The sequence below is a fragment of the Coregonus clupeaformis genome, chromosome 20 (assembly GCF_020615455.1).
Source record: "Coregonus clupeaformis isolate EN_2021a chromosome 20, ASM2061545v1, whole genome shotgun sequence".
In the NCBI taxonomy this organism is placed as follows: Eukaryota; Metazoa; Chordata; class Actinopteri; order Salmoniformes; family Salmonidae; genus Coregonus; species Coregonus clupeaformis.
This window is the reverse complement of record NC_059211.1, coordinates 43,620,122-43,636,785: the sequence shown is the minus strand read 5'-3', so window position 1 is coordinate 43,636,785 and position 16,664 is coordinate 43,620,122. Positions and strand designations below refer to the sequence as shown.

Sequence of the window (16,664 nt, the reverse complement as noted above, 5' to 3'; positions counted from 1 at the left end):
GGCAGGGGTGAGGGAATACTCTCCTAGCTACAGCTGGGTAAGGCTGGTAACACAGGAATGCACATGGTGGTGACATAACTAGTAATTGTCACATCCCACAATCCATCTCTGGGCTCAGTGGGCTGGCTGGCCTGTTTTGTTTTCCAGGGGCAGTTTTCAGCTGGAACCAGCAGAATCTCTGCTCTGGGAGACTACTTTTGGTCTGAGCCCAACCACAACAGACTAAAACGGCAAGAATAATACTAATACTACTGCTAATGATCATAACATTTATTTATTTGTCAGATGACATACGCCCGGGGCAAATTTCAGGAGCTTATTTTCAGCTGTCTGGTATGAATCATACAGGTTGCTAACCCTTTACACTCGTGGAAATGGTCTATATGGATAGGGCCAAATTGAAATGTATAAAAATCATATGCATGTATAAAAAGTATAAAAATCATATGCATGACAATGGTAGCAATTGAAAGAACACGTTGGAGATGATGGTGAAATTATCAGACCAAAAGCTGAGGACACAACAGTTAACCTGACACAAGACTGAATCCAAACATTACACTGTTGATTTGATGTGCATTTTACATTTACTGTACTTTTCACAGCATTTGTCAATTACGAAATCTGAAAATACTCTGGATACATTCAGTAACATAATAAGAATATTTATATACATTTTGTAGTAGGTAAAAAAAAGACTACAAGGGTTTGAGTGAGGTCTCAATGGTGTCTCCAAGTGGACACACCTCTCCAAACTGTGCACAGCTCCTAAGTAATTTCATTGCATTTTTATGGCTCAAGGAAAGAGCCTTCCACTTTAAGGTGCGTTTTTTAACTCTCCTAGCTTTACTATTGAGAAACTGAAGCAAGCACACTTATAGTTTTTTGTTTGGAACACATACCTGCATTCCCACCATCACACAATTACTGTTGTTGTTTACACAATCCAAAAATGTTCATTACACTTTAAAATCGCAGTATGGGTCAGGTGGGCATAATTTGAAAGCGTATTATATTGCTAACATGGTTATCTAAGTAATAGAATACGATCTTACAGTGCTAGGCTTTCAAATGTCTTTCAGACATAGAGTGGTTTAGAATGGAGACAGGAGTGCATTCATGTGCGTGTTCCGCCTCAAATTTTCTTCACAATACGACAAACATAGGCTTATTCTATTCAGGACGACCCCGGGTATAACGCATGTCATCCTTGTAACTGTGGATCAAACATAGCGATCGTAAACATTGATACTGTAAATGACATGAGTTTTCAAATATGGAAATGTGAAGTGCACATTTGGACTCATGGGTGTGTGGTTTGCTTGTATGACATCAAAGCTGTATTTATTACAATCCTCAAAGTCTCATCTTTCAGAACACATCGACTCCTCTCGATTTACAGCATTTCCCTCACTCAGACAACAACAAAATGTGCAAAAAGTAGCCCAATTAGTGGAAGGGATGGGGGAATCTTCTTGTTGCGCACGGTGCTCAAGTTTATAACGGCTGTCAGTGAAAACCCATACAGCGCTGTGAAGTGGAGAAACTGAGCTCTGATGTCATGTATAGCATGGTACTGTACAGCCACTGCGTTCCAATTAAGGCGCTTATCAATGACAAAATCTATCAATTTCAACCCGGGCGTATACAGGATGACAGGAGCTGTGAGTGAAAAAGGGTTATTAGACTGCCACAGTACCTTCACTGCAAACCCACTAGTCCCCTTATAATACCCTCTGAAGCTTATAATGTCCACATTACGCCAGAGAGTGTAACCCTGTCCTGGCACTCAGTCTGACCGCATGCCGTTAATAGCACAGTGCCATGGCCTGGTGGATTGGACAGGGACCAAGAACATGACGTGACATTCATGTCAATCACCAGGCAGCAGGTGGACAGAACACTAGGCCACAGTGATGCCTGCCTTCATATTTAGCTTTTTATTTTGATATGCACTTTTCTAGGGCACTAATGTACGTCATAGCAATGGCCCGAGAGGTCACCAGCAACAACAAGTGCAGTCATGGCTGGGCCGCCTGGCAGGTCGCTCTCTCTCTACCACCGCAAACGGCTCCACTTACAAGACAGTCTCCGCTGGGAGCATAGGAGGAAGAACACTTAAGCCAATAATTGGACACAAACAAGGATCTCATAGATGCTGGCCTGGAAACTAGGCTGGACTGGACTAGGAGTGAGATGCAGAGGAGGCAGGGTGGATGGATGTAGACTCCATTGAGTCCTTTGAAAGGCAGAGATTTTTCCAGAATGGGTCTAGAAGAGAATACCTGGTCCTCCATGAGCAGGATGAGGCGGGTCACCACGATGTTCACTGCGTTCCCCAGGCTAGAATCCTGGAACAGTTTGGCAACCTGACCTCCAGGGAAACAAGAAAAGACCAGTCTTAAAAAGAGCTGACACATCATTCATCACTACCACTTACAACCTAGAAACGTGTGTAATTTGGGTTACTTTACAGTACACTCCTGTAGTTTAGTTTCTTCTGTTTGGGATTTTGTGACAGGATGGATGCAACCTGGTGTGGAACAGTAAAATGAGGCCAACCATTCATTAAATACATTGCAGACATGAGTGTGTGCTTAGCCATCTGATCAACAGGGTGTGAAGTGATATCCTGTGAAAGAATACTATTACACTATCTGTAGGAGATGACAGAAGAACCATTCAATACAGTAACAACAATCCTAGACTCAATCCTAAACACAGACAAAGTGGATAGGACAAAAGGAGATTATGGGGCTTTTTCAAGTATTTTCAGAGTTTTCCACCCTGCCAGTTGTAGTGATCTGACTCGATGTGAAACTTACAATATTCATGACAGCCAGGACGTACTGTTCGATGTCCCGGCGGCCGTGGTACCCCACCATCATCTTGTCGGCCACCACCAGTGTTTCTACGTAACGCTCTCTGCTCACAGACCTCTTCAGGGGCAGCTGGCCTCGGCCGATGGGGTTGGGAGGGGTCTTCAGAGTCCTCTGCCACCAGGACATGCCTTTACCTGGCTTCTCATCTGAAGAACAGTCACAAAGAGCGGTTAATGGCACTGAGAGAGGAGAGGGTACACTACCTGATAAGAGCCACTCCACAACATTTTGACTGATGAGAAGAGTGGCATTAATGTACATGTATTAAAACAAGGTTATTATGTCCTGTAAACTGAGACTGCTTGTACAGCAGATATCATAAACAACTGTTTGCTGATCCAATCGTAACCTGTGAAACATGAGCGTTTAAATGGGCATGTTGTACCCAGTACCCAGACAGCTCTACCTACCGATGACCCCACAGGACTGGTCCATGTACTGGTGGCGAAGAGATGACCTCTTGTAAACCACATGGGGGCGGCTCTCCCCCCTCGTGAGGTTTTCGGCCGGGGTCAGAGGCTCGATGATGTACTCCTCACCCCCTGCCACGATCACCCCCTGCTGGAAAAGTCAGGGAAGCAGAGGTGAGCCAGGGGCCCTCTGAAGGCTGGTGGTGACGGGACAAGAACTGACATGTACAGAAGTCCCAATCTCTGCTGCCTGTCAGTATCTCGGCTGCCTGTCAGTATCTCGGCTGCCTGACAGGCCCATTACAGTAGCATTACTGGAGGTCTCCGTCTGTCTACAGCCAGTCTCTAACATCTCACCTCCCCTCAGTGGATACAGTACAGTACATAACTATCCCTGGCCTGGAATGATAATCATATCAGTCTCTCATCAGTCTGGGCCTAAACAAATACAGGCCCTCACCTCTCTCCCAGACTTTTCTGTAGGTCAGATACATAGGGAGAGTGATCCTATCTGTCTTTCCACAGAGAGGAGACAGAGATACACTAACACTTCCCCTGATTAGATATCTTGACTGCAGCCTCTGAGGTCAAAGTGAGTGTTTCCCCCCTGGCCCTCTCTAGTCGCTACAATAGCAGCGCACTTTCAGAGTGTACCTAATCCTCTAATGTGTTTAGTGATGCTCTCGTGGACACACAGCGGATTCCCTGCTGAATTAAGTTATGCTAGTCTGACCACAAGTAATTATGTGTGGGGCTTATTAACACTTTGTGAGCAGATTTAATCCTTGGTTGTATTTACCCCTGTTATTTTGGGCCCAATTATTTATTAGCTGTAAAGGGATCACAATAATAGATGGATAAGGAGAATGCTTTCATGTGTCAATTTCATTGGAATTGTGTCATTTGACTGATTTCATTATTTCAAAAGGGTCTGCCGTGGGCGGAGGTGCTAGCTGGCTACTGAATGGTCTGGACGTCCAGCTGTGAACATGCCTTAGTGACGTTATGAGTTGTGACCAGCAGGGGAAGTCTGGTGATAACAATGGGCTTTGGTAATCCCTTGTTTACACAGGTGCATTACTGCTCCAGAATAGCATGTGGTCCAGACAGGTGCCCTGGTCTAGTCCAGGATCCAGGGTCAGAGCTATCCTAGTACACAGAATCATAATGTTACACTGAGAGGGAGAGGATTCCACTGGAGCTCCATTAGCCCTGGGTCCCTTGAGGCCAAGGACAACAAATTCTTACCAGGCCATTACAGTTGCTGAGAGCCACCTTGCTAGAGTGGGGCTGATCTTGCAGGTGGCCTACATAGAGACACTGAAGGGCGTAAGGGTGGCTCCAGGCCAGACGTCCCCTCCTCCAGTACTCCACACGGAACTGACGGGACAGCAGGCCCCCCTGCAGGGTCAGGTTGAGAAGAAAGTTGGTTGTGGGGGTAGAGAGCTGGTAGTACAGCTGGGACAGGTCCTGTTGCTGGTCCTCAGCACTGCGGCGGCTCCGCCGATGGTGGTTGGGGCTGTCTGCACCCCCATCGTCTGTGTCCAGGGTCTCGCCCTGCGGCCCCACGCGAACCGGGATGGTAATCTCATACTGGCCCAGGCTGGACAGGAACGTAGCTGGAGAGAGACAGAGAGAGGAGACAGAGCACAAACACTGACATTACAAATAAACTTTGGTTGAATATACAGTATGTGCATTATCATCATGGCTTTAAAGCTCATGAGGACAGGCCAGAGTCAGTAGTGACTAGTGGGATTCTTGAGGACTTCTCAGTCCACGCTATCCCTCCCAAGGCTGTCTCCATGGCAACCCTGAAATCCTATACTTCCTGTCTCTGGCTGCGGGCCCGGAGATTTATTGTCCAAACATGGCGCTCCAAACACTGCACTAACAGGGGAAAGGTCAACAGAAATGAGCCCAGTTTTCATCAAGGCCTTTTGCCTTGTTTTGTGGAGAAACAGCCCTCCCCACAGAGTAAACAGGCAGGGATTAGTGTCTGTACCGTGAGTCCAGACCCAGCCTCTGTTTATGTGGCCAGGCCAGCTTAAATAAACAGCAAGCACCATTACAGCGCCCCAGCCCCCTCCCAACTCCATTTCACATCCTTCAGCACATTCTGCAACAGTCAGTTATAGGAGCTTTGAATTCCTCTCCTACAACATTTCAGACAATTGATCCACATAAAAAGTCGTATTTTCATGGTATTTTCACAGGGGCAAAAGTATCTGGCACAGGAAAGCCTCATGGAGGACTGGAGGTGACTCGGAGGCCAGCGGTCAGATAAAGTAGACCATTCAAATATTTGGAAGGACTTAATGAGGCCTAGTTTAAAAAGTGTACTCTACCCCTACTCTCCCCTCCTCCCTCTCTCCATCCCTCTGTGGTTCCACAGCTATACAGCTGCTCCTCGTGCCCTGCCTGCTCTGTGCAATGGCTCTCTCTCTCTGCAGCGCAGCAGTAATCTGTCCAGCAACCTGATAAGCCTGTCTAATTAATGAGTGAGGCAGCTAGTGGGCTGACTTGGCTCTACCACTGCTTTCATAAGGCTACCATTCTGCAGCCAGCCCCCTCCCAATGCACTGTGCCCAGATGTGCAGGGTACTTCAAAGGGGAAATATGGCTGGTACAATGGAAAATAGGGGAGTGAAGTTGGCTAAACACAGTATAAGCGTACAGTAGGTCCTAGTCTGGTCTGAAGGGTCGCGTGGCGTCTGATCCTCTCCCAGGTCACCTACAACTGATGGAAAGCTGCTCCCAGCTCTATGGCACCACAGGGTGAACCATTTCTCTAATCACCAGGAGGAGGAGGAAACTATCATTACTCACCAATAAACCCAACCGGTAACAGAGAGAGACACATAAAAGAATAAAGGTCTGCAGAGCGCTCACCTTCTGTAAAATAAACTGTCATTAAGCACTACCCAGGGTTCGCTTTATTTTAGCTTTTAGAAGAAAGGAACCTTTAATTAGCCTCTTTAAAAAAAAGAGGGAAATGAGAACAGTGGCCCTTTTTACTGAAGCATTCCCAGAGAGGGACTTCTCTCTCTCTCATCCATGCCTGGCTGAAAAAGTCAATCTCTGCCTCCATCACCATAGGGCCCTGTCAGCAGTTCCTCTGCTCATAACTCTGCTCTCAGCTCTGGCTGCCTGTCTTTCTCGCTCCCTGTCTCCCTTCCTGTTTCCATGTCTGTCTTAATGTCTGTCTCCATGTCTGTGTATCTGTCTGTCACCCTGTCTGTCTGTCTGTCTGCCTGTGTCTGTCCCCCCTCTATGTCTCCCTCTCTGTCGCCGTGTCTGTCTCCCGCCGTGTCTGTCTCCCACCATGTCTCCCTGTCTGTCTGTCGGCCTGTCTGTCTGTCGGCCTGTCTGTCTGTCTATATGTCTGTCGGTCACGCCTCTGCCTGGGACAGTTGACTGGCTGAGTTATGAGACTGCGGTGCGGAGCCTCAGTCTCAGTCCGAGGGAAAGGTTATATATACACTCCATGCAATGGTTTAATAACACTGAACTAAATGACTTAATGCCACTACCTCATTATTCGCTTATTTCAAAGAAATATTTTTTCAGAAAAAGCCCAACTCTCCAACTACGCCATGTCTGCATATTTGTCCTCTCCTTCTTTTAAATAAACACAAAGACAAGCCAAATATACTCTGCAGCTTGTCATGAAGTGCTGCAGCAAATACAAGCAGATTTCATGCCCCCCATTTTCTCATTCTCTGTTTTCATTGAAGGTTTTAATCTAGAATGACTTAAAGAGGTTACCATTCTCAGTTAGATAACAACTAACGCTTGACCAGGAGTCAATATCCATTGTAGGAGACGTGACTAGCATGGAGGAATCTAACAGTGGTGCTGAAATGTATAACACCAGACGTACTGTACTAAACAGCCTGTCCTGATTGAATTTCACAGCATTAACAAATTAAGCATTAACCTACTTGTTGCATTTTCCAGTGAATATTTGTGACAAATGATAACTCATAAAATTGATTACCGTCCATCAATGGAGCTGGTTTCAGTTTTGGGTTAGAAAGGTGTCCTTCTAGAGCATTGTTTAAACAGAGGAGATTAATGAATGGGCCTGTAGTGGTTTTCAAGGAAGTAGTGTGGCAGACTATTGGAAACAGATGACTTACAGGGTGCAGAGGTTAAGCATAAGAAATACACAATCAGTGCCTTGTTCTGTCATGGACACTCTGGGTATTTATGTCCGAGCCTAAAGGGGATTGGCCTGGCTGAGGAGAGGTGAGGGGGGCGCGTGGCTCTCCGTCTCTGGAGTTGATTTGTGAGAGCAGGGTTCAGGTTCAGCAGGGCCTCTGCCCTGGAGTGTTGCTCAGCTCAGAGTAGGCCCTCCACATTGTATGGAAGAGTTAATTGAACTGGTCCTTTACCTCTGTTGGACTTAGGTGACTGGAAATGTTGAACCACTTTTACAGTTCAGGAGAGGGAATAATACCAATTCCCCAATGAATATGACAGCAATAACAATATAATCAAACTGTGTATTCATGACAAACATTGACACAGTTAAACATTTCCATTTATGTCAAACAAAAGAGAAGAAATTAGTCGGCCCGATCTCTGCTCACCGTGTGACTGGGTGAACTTTTCAGCAGTCTGACTTTCTGCGACCTCGGTGGCAACCATGACGATGATGACAACAATGCAGGCCAAGTTCCTCCATACCGTTTCCATGGTTACTACAGCAAGCTTCAGTGCGGTCCCCAGGCCTCTGTCCCAACATGTCTTCTGCCCTCTGATGCCCCTCGCTCACCAGTGGGACGCAGCGCACTCACGGGCCATAGCAGCAGGATAGACCTCTAGAGACCAGACTGGAGAGCTCTGGACACACAGCCTCTCTGCTTCTCTCTCTGGTAGGACCACAGTCAGAGGAAGATTCTGATGGAGAGACTGTCTCTGAGTACAGCAGCAGCAACAGCGGAGTCTATAATGTACTGTGGCCTCCCTGTGGAAAAGAAACAGGTTAGTGTGAGGGGAGATTGGGGGAGGGAGAGAGAGAGAGAGAGCATGAGATCCCCCTGACCCAAATGGTCCCCATCTGACAACACAAATATATCTAGTCTGTAGTCAGTGCCTCACGAACAGCCTACTCCCCCTGCGTATTCAGCTGATCAATCATTCCCCGTCACAGGAAAACACTGGCTGACAATCTGATGACCAGGGTAAGCAAGTCTCGACCTGGGGGCCCTGTGTCTCTTTTAGTCGTCTGCTCACCGGAAAGAGAAAGGAAGGCATTGATCTTTTAAAACGCTGTGCTTAGGCTGAGAGGAGCTGGAAGTGGGTGTTATGTCAGTGGCTGTGGGGGACAATTACCCAATTTGAGACAAGCAGCGGGTTACTTCCACACTCACTGTGGGCCTCATGTGGCCTGGCCACATCACAGGGAAGAGGCAGACACACACAGCGAGAATAGGCCATTAGCCATAGATCAGGCTTTTTGGGGAGATCAAAAATTACCTTTAAAAAAGCAACATTGGTTATTATTACATCACAACGCTGAAGATGTCCCATCCCCCATCACACTTTGAAGTGTACAGAGGAGTTAAAATCCTGGATGAGGAGGAGTCCTATTTACAGTAACATTGTGACTTTTGTTCCTAAGCCTTTTTGGCAATGTCATTGAGAGGCCCAAACCCAATCTTTGATAACCTTCCCTCGAGCCACACTGCCTACCCTGCCTCTATCATTCTCTGAGTATGTCTGGGCAGAGAACAGAGAAGAAGCCACACTGGCCCAGATGGCTGGCGGCAAACCAACTGCAGGCAAAGGTAACCGGAAGCAGATGGGAAACGATTTGGCGACGAGAGTGAGGGAACAAGTTGCCTCCTGACAAAACAAATATGAAAAAGGGAGTACAAAGCTCAAGGGGCTGAAAGAGAGACGGGAGAGAGCTGGGATAGCCATGCTTAAATACTAAGTGTGTGTGTGTAGAGAGACAGTGAGAGAGAGGGAGTGAGAGAAACAAGAATCTTTGCGCCTTCTGAAAAAATGTAAGCTTTCTCTGTGCCTGGATTAAGGTTCACCTCTCTCTGACTGCTTTCAGAGGAAATATTTTTGTTTTGGAATGTTCTGAGTTCTGTAGACCATTGTACACATCCAGTTCCAGAGACCGCCTGGCCTGAAGCTTTGCCATGTTGTATCTTCCTACTCCATACATTAATTAATCTAGCTAATGAATAATAATCCATTTGTTCAAGCACAAGTGAGACAAACTATTTCTCTCTGACCCGGCCCATCTGAAAATGAGCAGCTGAAGCTTTTCACACTAATAGTCTGCTCATAATCAGATAATGCTGACTACCATACAATCTACAGACGTAGCTGACAGAGAGAGGTGACTGGGATAGATGGAGGCTTAATGTGCCTCTGGTTTCCCTGGGTCCCAGTACAGCAGAGCAGCGGTTCACGGTACAGTACCGTACGGAATGGGGTCCTAAAACAGTGAGGCGGCTTTGTGTTCCCACTTCCCTTAAATGTGGAGCAACTGTAAACCCCTCTCCATCTCCACAGCCCTCCCTCCCTCCAGGCTTTTTTCAGTCATTTCCTGCTTGGCCAAACTCTCCTTTATTTTCATTACTTGTTGTTGGAGTCTCATTTTATTGTGGGGTTATTAGACTTGCAGCAAGATATCAAATGTTTTCATTAAAACTATTTCTCATCTTGTTTATTTAAACAAAGCCCACATAATCGGACCCCCTATCATTGCCTTTGTGATTTTAAACAAGGCTGCTTAAAAGCTTTACTGACTGTCTTCAAGTTCTCTCTACACTCACTAAACCATTGCTCAATTAAGAAACATGACAAAAATCAGGTCATTTGTGAATTTATACAATTTGTTGAAAGTGATTTTGTCATATGTCTTTGCGGGTCTTTTCGGAAAAATATCTTGTTGTGTTTGTCATTCGACCAATACAAACATAATGCTGTAAGTACTGTTAGCATTTTATAATATATATATAATATATTCCATTTAGCAGACACTTTTATCATTTCCTTAGATGAGTACCTCTGACCAATTTGAATGCCTGATTGTGGCAATGGCGAGTTCAGGAATTGGAATGGGCTGTATACAGCACAATTACAATGTGGTCAGAGTGCTTTTTAAAAGCAAGACAAGGAGGTATTTGTGGACAACAGTAGAAGAGACATTAGACAGGGGATTGTAAATTGCAATTTCAGGGTGGGCCAAAGTCATAATGTAGTCTGGACCGTAAGCTTTTCAACATATTGGAGAAGGCAGTGAAAAGTACGTTTTTGCAGACTATGTATAGTGACCCTGCCAGGAACTGTACAGACAGGCAGAATAGGCCACACTAATCAAACCCATATGACTTGCTCAATGTAAAGGCTCACTCTAAGAAACGCTGCTCAGTCCCCTGCTCAGCTCCTAACACCACCCTCAGTGTGCTCCTCTGAAGAAACCACTATGATTGTCTACTCTTCCTGTCACTCCTCTCTGATATTAGACTTACTCTTTTGATGTCTCATTTGTCATTTCAGAGTCCTATTCGAGTAGGGGAGTGTGGCCTCTTTACTCTACTCTAAACACATCAACACTAAGTGAAAGCTGGGAGCTCATGCAGCACATGGCCTAGATACTTGTATCGCCCTGACAGCAGTCACTCCCTCAGAAGTGGCGTAGAAAAGCAAGCTCAATTTACATGACTCCCCCACGTTAAGCCTTGCACAACAAACAACAGATGAGGTGATACAAATAATATGGAGAATAAAGGAAGGGATCTCAGTCTAAACACTGTCTTTGGTGGAGAGGCATTCCTCTTTCAGTTTCTCCCAAATAAACAATCTGGAGATGAAAAGTGGGAACATAAACAACTAGGCTTGTCAGACAGCCAAGGATGCGCACTCTGAAAATGAGCCCTAGTCGAAGACAATATTTTGTGAGAGCTGGCTTGGGCTCGCTGAGTCAGTCAGCAACTCTAGAGAGTGTACAGAAGAACATAATATAATATATAATAATATGCCATTTAGCAGACGCTTTTATCCAAAGCGACTTACAGTCAGGTGTGCATACATTTTTACGTATGAGGCAGTTTAAGTCTTTAGTTTCATATTTCTCATACTACACACCCAGACAACGACAGACCACAGACTTGTCCATTCGCCTCAGTCCGTTGAGACCTCACATGCTGATCAAACACTGCCCAGCCCTACATTTACATCATCATTTAGCAGACGCTCTTATCCAGAGCGACTTACAAATCATGGTGAAACTATTGGATATGAAGGGCATTCACAATATAAACAAAACATCAATCATTTTAGTGACAGATTCTTACCATAAGTTTTTAGAACTAACCCAGCAATACCAACATTTGAGTTTTGTTACAAAAGAGATCACTAGCCTAATCAGCAACAGGTCACTTCTGTGTCAGTGTCATACATTTGTTGGTTGAGGAAGAGGTGGGTACTGATCTGCAAGGGGAAAGTTACATGATGGACTAATAATAATAATAATAATAATAATAATAATATGCCATTTAGCAGACGCTTTTATCCAAAGCGACTTACAGTCATGCGTGCATACATTTTTACGTATGGGTGGTCCCGGGGATCGAACCCACTACCTTGGCGTTACAAGCTCCGTGCTCTACCAGCTGAGCTACAGAGTAACTGCCAAAATAAAGAAAACACCAACATAAAGTGTCTTAATAGAGCGTTGGGCCACCACGAACCAGAACAGCTTCAATGCACCTTGGCATAGATTCTACAAGTCTCTGGAACTCTATTGGAGGGATGCGACACCATTCTTCCCTGAGAAATTCCATCATTGGTGTTTTGTTGATGGTGGTGGAAAACACTGTCTCAGGCGCCGATCCAGAATCTCCTATAAGTGTTAAATTGGGTTGATATCTGGTGACTGAAATGGACATGGCATTTGGTTTACATCGTTTTCATGCTCATCAAACCATTCAGTGACCACTCGTGCCCTATGGGGGCATAGCCATGGTAGCCAAAATAATGGCCTGCCCAGCATTTTTATACATGATGGGATGTTAATTGCTTAATTAACTCAGGAATCACACCTGTGTGGAAGCACCTGCTTTCAATACACTTTGTATCCCTCATTTACTCAAGTGTTGTCATTGTTTTGGCAGTTAGGCCTACCTGTTACATCACTGTGTTCACTGTGCAATGCAACTCCTTCAAGGTACTTGATTTGAGTTTTTAGTTCAAATATTAGTTTGAGGTGTGTGTGTGACAGAGAGAGAGAGAGAGAGAGAGAGAGAGAGAGAGAGAGAGAGAGAGAGAGAGAGAGAGTGATAGATACGCATCACCCAAGCACACAAATATTCTTCAAACACTGAGAGTGCAGTAGTTTGCTGATGTCCTGAAGAATCCCCTTCTGCCTATTCATTGCCCAACTCTTGCTGGAGCATTGCTCGCTCCCCACCCGGCAGAAACCCTCAGAACTTGACACTAACTGCTGCTGCTGCCTGGAATCAGCCAAGCGTGGTCCCTCACCGCCCACCTGGGTTCAGCTTTACAAATAACGGGTCCCCATTTCACTTAACTCAATCTAACAAATGGGGAAAAGTGTCCGGATCATTTGACAGTTTCTTCATTATAACCTCAATGCAATTAAACAAGGAAATACCCCCCAACAATGTTGTTAATTCAAAAGATTCTACTTTACTGAGAAATCAACACCATCACAAAATGTCATGGTCTGACTCTACCTGATAATTCCATGCACATTTTCGAGTTGTGCAAAATTACTTTAAATAGCTGGAAAATCGATATGGAAGACTTCTAAAGAAGTCGTCAACCATTTTTACGGAATCGACTATGCTCTCACAATATAGACAAAAGTGCACACTAGGTTTACGAAATATGAGCATAAAATAAGTTTCAAATGAGGGTCCAGTACCTTTTCCTTCTCCCTGTCCAAGTTCACTATGGTTGCCTCTCAGGGTTTCCGGTGTCTTTCTCCTGTTTTCCTTCAAGACGTGTCAGTTACCTTGAGAAGTTCTGTTTGTATTGAGCTGATGATCGTACAGTGAGTGGAGCTCTCTTGCTCCCAGGGTCCCACTGCCACAGATACGCTGTGAATGCCTGCACGCTCGCTCTCACTGCTGCGTACTAGACCAGGAAGTAAAAATGGTAATGACAGCGTCTGAACACTACGCACAGAGGAGCTACACCAAAGATTTTTGCCTATACTGTGCTTCAGAAAACAAAGGGCCCCAAGAAGGGGATGTTTTTAAACACAACTATAACCACACTTCTGCAACAGCATATATATACATTAATTTTGTTCTTATTGGTCAACTACGTTTACAATATACTATTTCGATGAAAAGGTTTAGGCAAGAAATGCGACTTCCCTAATAGGAATAGCCTAATAACGCAGTTTACAGCTGGCTCTTAGATGGGACTCTAATCAAAATAAACGTTCTATAACAGCGACCATGTTATTTTTTGGGAAGCCCAATTGATTCAGAGTTGAAATAGTTTGTAAAAACTAAATAGTATTTCAAAGATCCATCGCTAGTATTATGTGTGGAGTGTGTCTGAAAGTGGGCGTTGCGAAATAAGTGGGTGTATGGAAATCGAAACAGCTAATTGAACAGATTGGTTGCCACTCAAGACCGTTTTAGAAGCGACTGCTTGCTGCTTCCTTGTAACGTTTTACCTACCCTAACTAACCCTTGTCCTAACCTGCTAGGTTTGTTCTCCTAACCTGCCATGTCAATTATCTTAACCGGCTACGCTAACCTGCTAAGTTAGTCCTAACCTGCCCCTTAATTCTCCTAACCTGCCACGTTAATTATCCTAACCTGACACATTAATTCTCCTAACCTGCCACGTTAATTATCCTATCCTCCGGAGGCACGCAGAGGCCAAATTGAGCTCTGTACCGCATCACTGTGCGCCTTCCAAATGTTTTAACAATGTTGAGGGCTCCGTATAGCTCCGCATTGACATGATTGTTTGACGGTAGGTGGGGAGGGAGGTCCTGTATAAACACAAACTCACTTCCTTGATAACTTCCTTCACAACAGCTCTGCTCAACAGCTCTGCACTGCTCAGCGATGAGAAATAATTATGAATGCCCTGACTTCTGCAGAGGCCGTATCACCGTAAATGCTGCACGGCCAATGCAGATAACGAAGCGGTACTCCCTAAAAACACGCCTCTTCGATACAGCTACGACTTTTCGTAGCAGGTTAGGAGTATGGTTAGGGTTAGCGAAAATGCTCTCCTAACCTGCTAGGAAAAGTCACTTGTATCGCAGTGGTGTGTTTTTAGGGGGTTCTGATGTTAAGCAGCATGTCTTATTAATTCAAAAGATAAAAAATAAACAGGTATTTTAATCGGAGTATGCATTGATTATGACCTTACTCCGATTAAGGTAATCAGAGTAAGGCGTTTACATGACTAATACCATACATGTAAACCCAGAATGTGGTTGAAACGCACTGCCTAGGTTAGGCTGCCTAATGTAGTCCTGGTGGTGATATTCTTATTGTGATGGTTGCTGTAGGTGCTAATATGGCCTAATAGTAACATATAAAATAACATTTTATTCGTCCCATGCTTCATAAACAACAGGTGTCGATTAACAGTGAAATGCTGACTTACGGGCCCTTCCCAGCAATGCAAAGAGAAATAATTGAAAAGTAAAACACGTAATAATAAATACCCCGGGTACCAGTACCGAGTCGATGTGCAGGGGTACGAGGTAATTGAGGTAGATATGTAAATATAACTATAAATAAAGTGATAATAAACAGTAGCAGCAGCGTATGTGATGAGTCAAAACTATTTAGCAGTCTTGTACAGGGCCGTACGCATTACCCTTTGTAGTGCCTTGCGGTCGGATGCCAAGCAGTTGCCATACCAAGTGGTGATGCAGCCAGTCAAGATGCTCTCAATAGTGCAGCTGTATAACTTTTTGAGGATCTGAGGGCCCATGACAAATATTTTCAGCCCCCTGAGGGGGAAGAGGCATTGTCATGCCCTATTCACGACTGTGTTGGTGTGTGTGGACCATGATAGATCTTTAGTCATGTGGACACTGAGGAACTTGAAGCTCTCGACCCGGTCCACTACAGCCCAGTCGATGTGAATGGGAGCGTGCTCAGCCCTCCGTTTCCTGTAGTCCACGATCAGCTCCTTTGTCTTGCTGACGTTGAGGGAGATGTTGTTGTCCTGGCACCACACTGCCAGGTCTCTGACCTCCTCCCTATAGGCTGTCTCATCGTCATCGGTGATTAGGCTTACCACCGTCGTGTCGTTGGCAAACTTAATGATGGTGTTGGAGTCGTGCATGGCCACGCAGTCATGGGTGAAGAGGGAGTACAGGAGGGGACTAAGCACGCACCCCTGAGGGGCCCCTGTGTTGAGGGTCAGTGTGGTGGGCGGCCCGTCAAGAAGTCCAGGATCCAGTTGCAGAGGGAGGTGTTCAGTACCAGAGTTCTTAGCTTAGTGATGAGCTAGCTTGGAGGGCACTATGGTGTTGAACGCTGAGCTGTAGTAAATGAACAGGAGTCTTACATAAATGTTCATCTTGTCCAGGTGGGAAAGGGCCGTGAGGGATGCAATAGAAATTGCTTAATCTTTGGATCTGTTGGGGCGGTATGTTAATTGGAGTGGTTCCAGGGTGTCTGGGATGATGGTGTTGATGTGAGCCATGACCAGCCTTTCAAAGTATTTCATGGCTACAGTTGTGAGTGCTACGGGGCGATAGTCATTTAGACAGGTTACCTTGGCATTCTTGGGCACAGGGAGTATGGTGGTCTGCTTGAAACATGTAGGTATTACAGATTGGGTCAGGGAGTGGTTGAAAATGTCAGTGAAGACACTTGCCAGCTGGTCAGCGCATGCTATGAGTACACGTCCTGGTAATCTGTCTGGCCCTGTGGCCTTGTGAATGTTAACCTGTTTAAAGGTCTTACTGACATTGGCTACGGGGAGCGTGATCGCACAGTCGTCCGGAACAGATGATGCTCTCATGCATGGTTCAGTGTTGCTTGCCTTGAAGCGAGCATAGAAGGCATTTAGTAGACAACTGTAGTAGTAATAGCAGCGTGCCAGTGTTATTATCCTACTTCTGACATTCCTTTATTAAGTATTCCATTGTACTGTGTACATCATGTGTATCCTATGCATATTACACGTACACTTGACTTGTTATTAGTGATAGTAGTTAGGCCTACCTGAATAGTTAATCCAGACCGCCCTCTGTAGGTGATTTTGAGGGCCTGCACTAGCCCTGTTTTGACATGTGGCCTCCAACAAAGAGATATCTGAAATGGAATGCTGTTCCATCTAACCATTAAAACCTCCATCATAGCCTCACTGCTGGAGGGCCGTGGTCGAC

At 45.3% G+C, this 16,664-nt stretch overlaps 1 protein-coding gene across 2 annotated transcripts in view; it reads right to left on the bottom strand.

The window, feature by feature from the left end:
- The window catches only part of adamts10 (ADAM metallopeptidase with thrombospondin type 1 motif, 10), a 36,895-nt gene extending 23,487 nt beyond the window's left edge, over nt 1-13,408 (bottom strand). For both annotated transcript variants that reach the window (XM_045205500.1, XM_041839416.2), the window contains exons 1-6: nt 13,209-13,408; nt 7,888-8,264; nt 4,541-4,911; nt 3,293-3,443; nt 2,826-3,028; nt 2,286-2,369 (exon numbers count right to left, since the gene is read on the bottom strand). In XM_045205500.1, the coding sequence (XP_045061435.1) occupies nt 2,286-2,369; nt 2,826-3,028; nt 3,293-3,443; nt 4,541-4,911; nt 7,888-7,993 (915 nt within the window). In that variant the 5' untranslated portion in view covers nt 7,994-8,264; nt 13,209-13,408. The remainder of the gene's footprint in view (nt 1-2,285; nt 2,370-2,825; nt 3,029-3,292; nt 3,444-4,540; nt 4,912-7,887; nt 8,265-13,208) is intronic.
- Nucleotides 13,409-16,664: the final 3,256 nt, after the last annotated feature.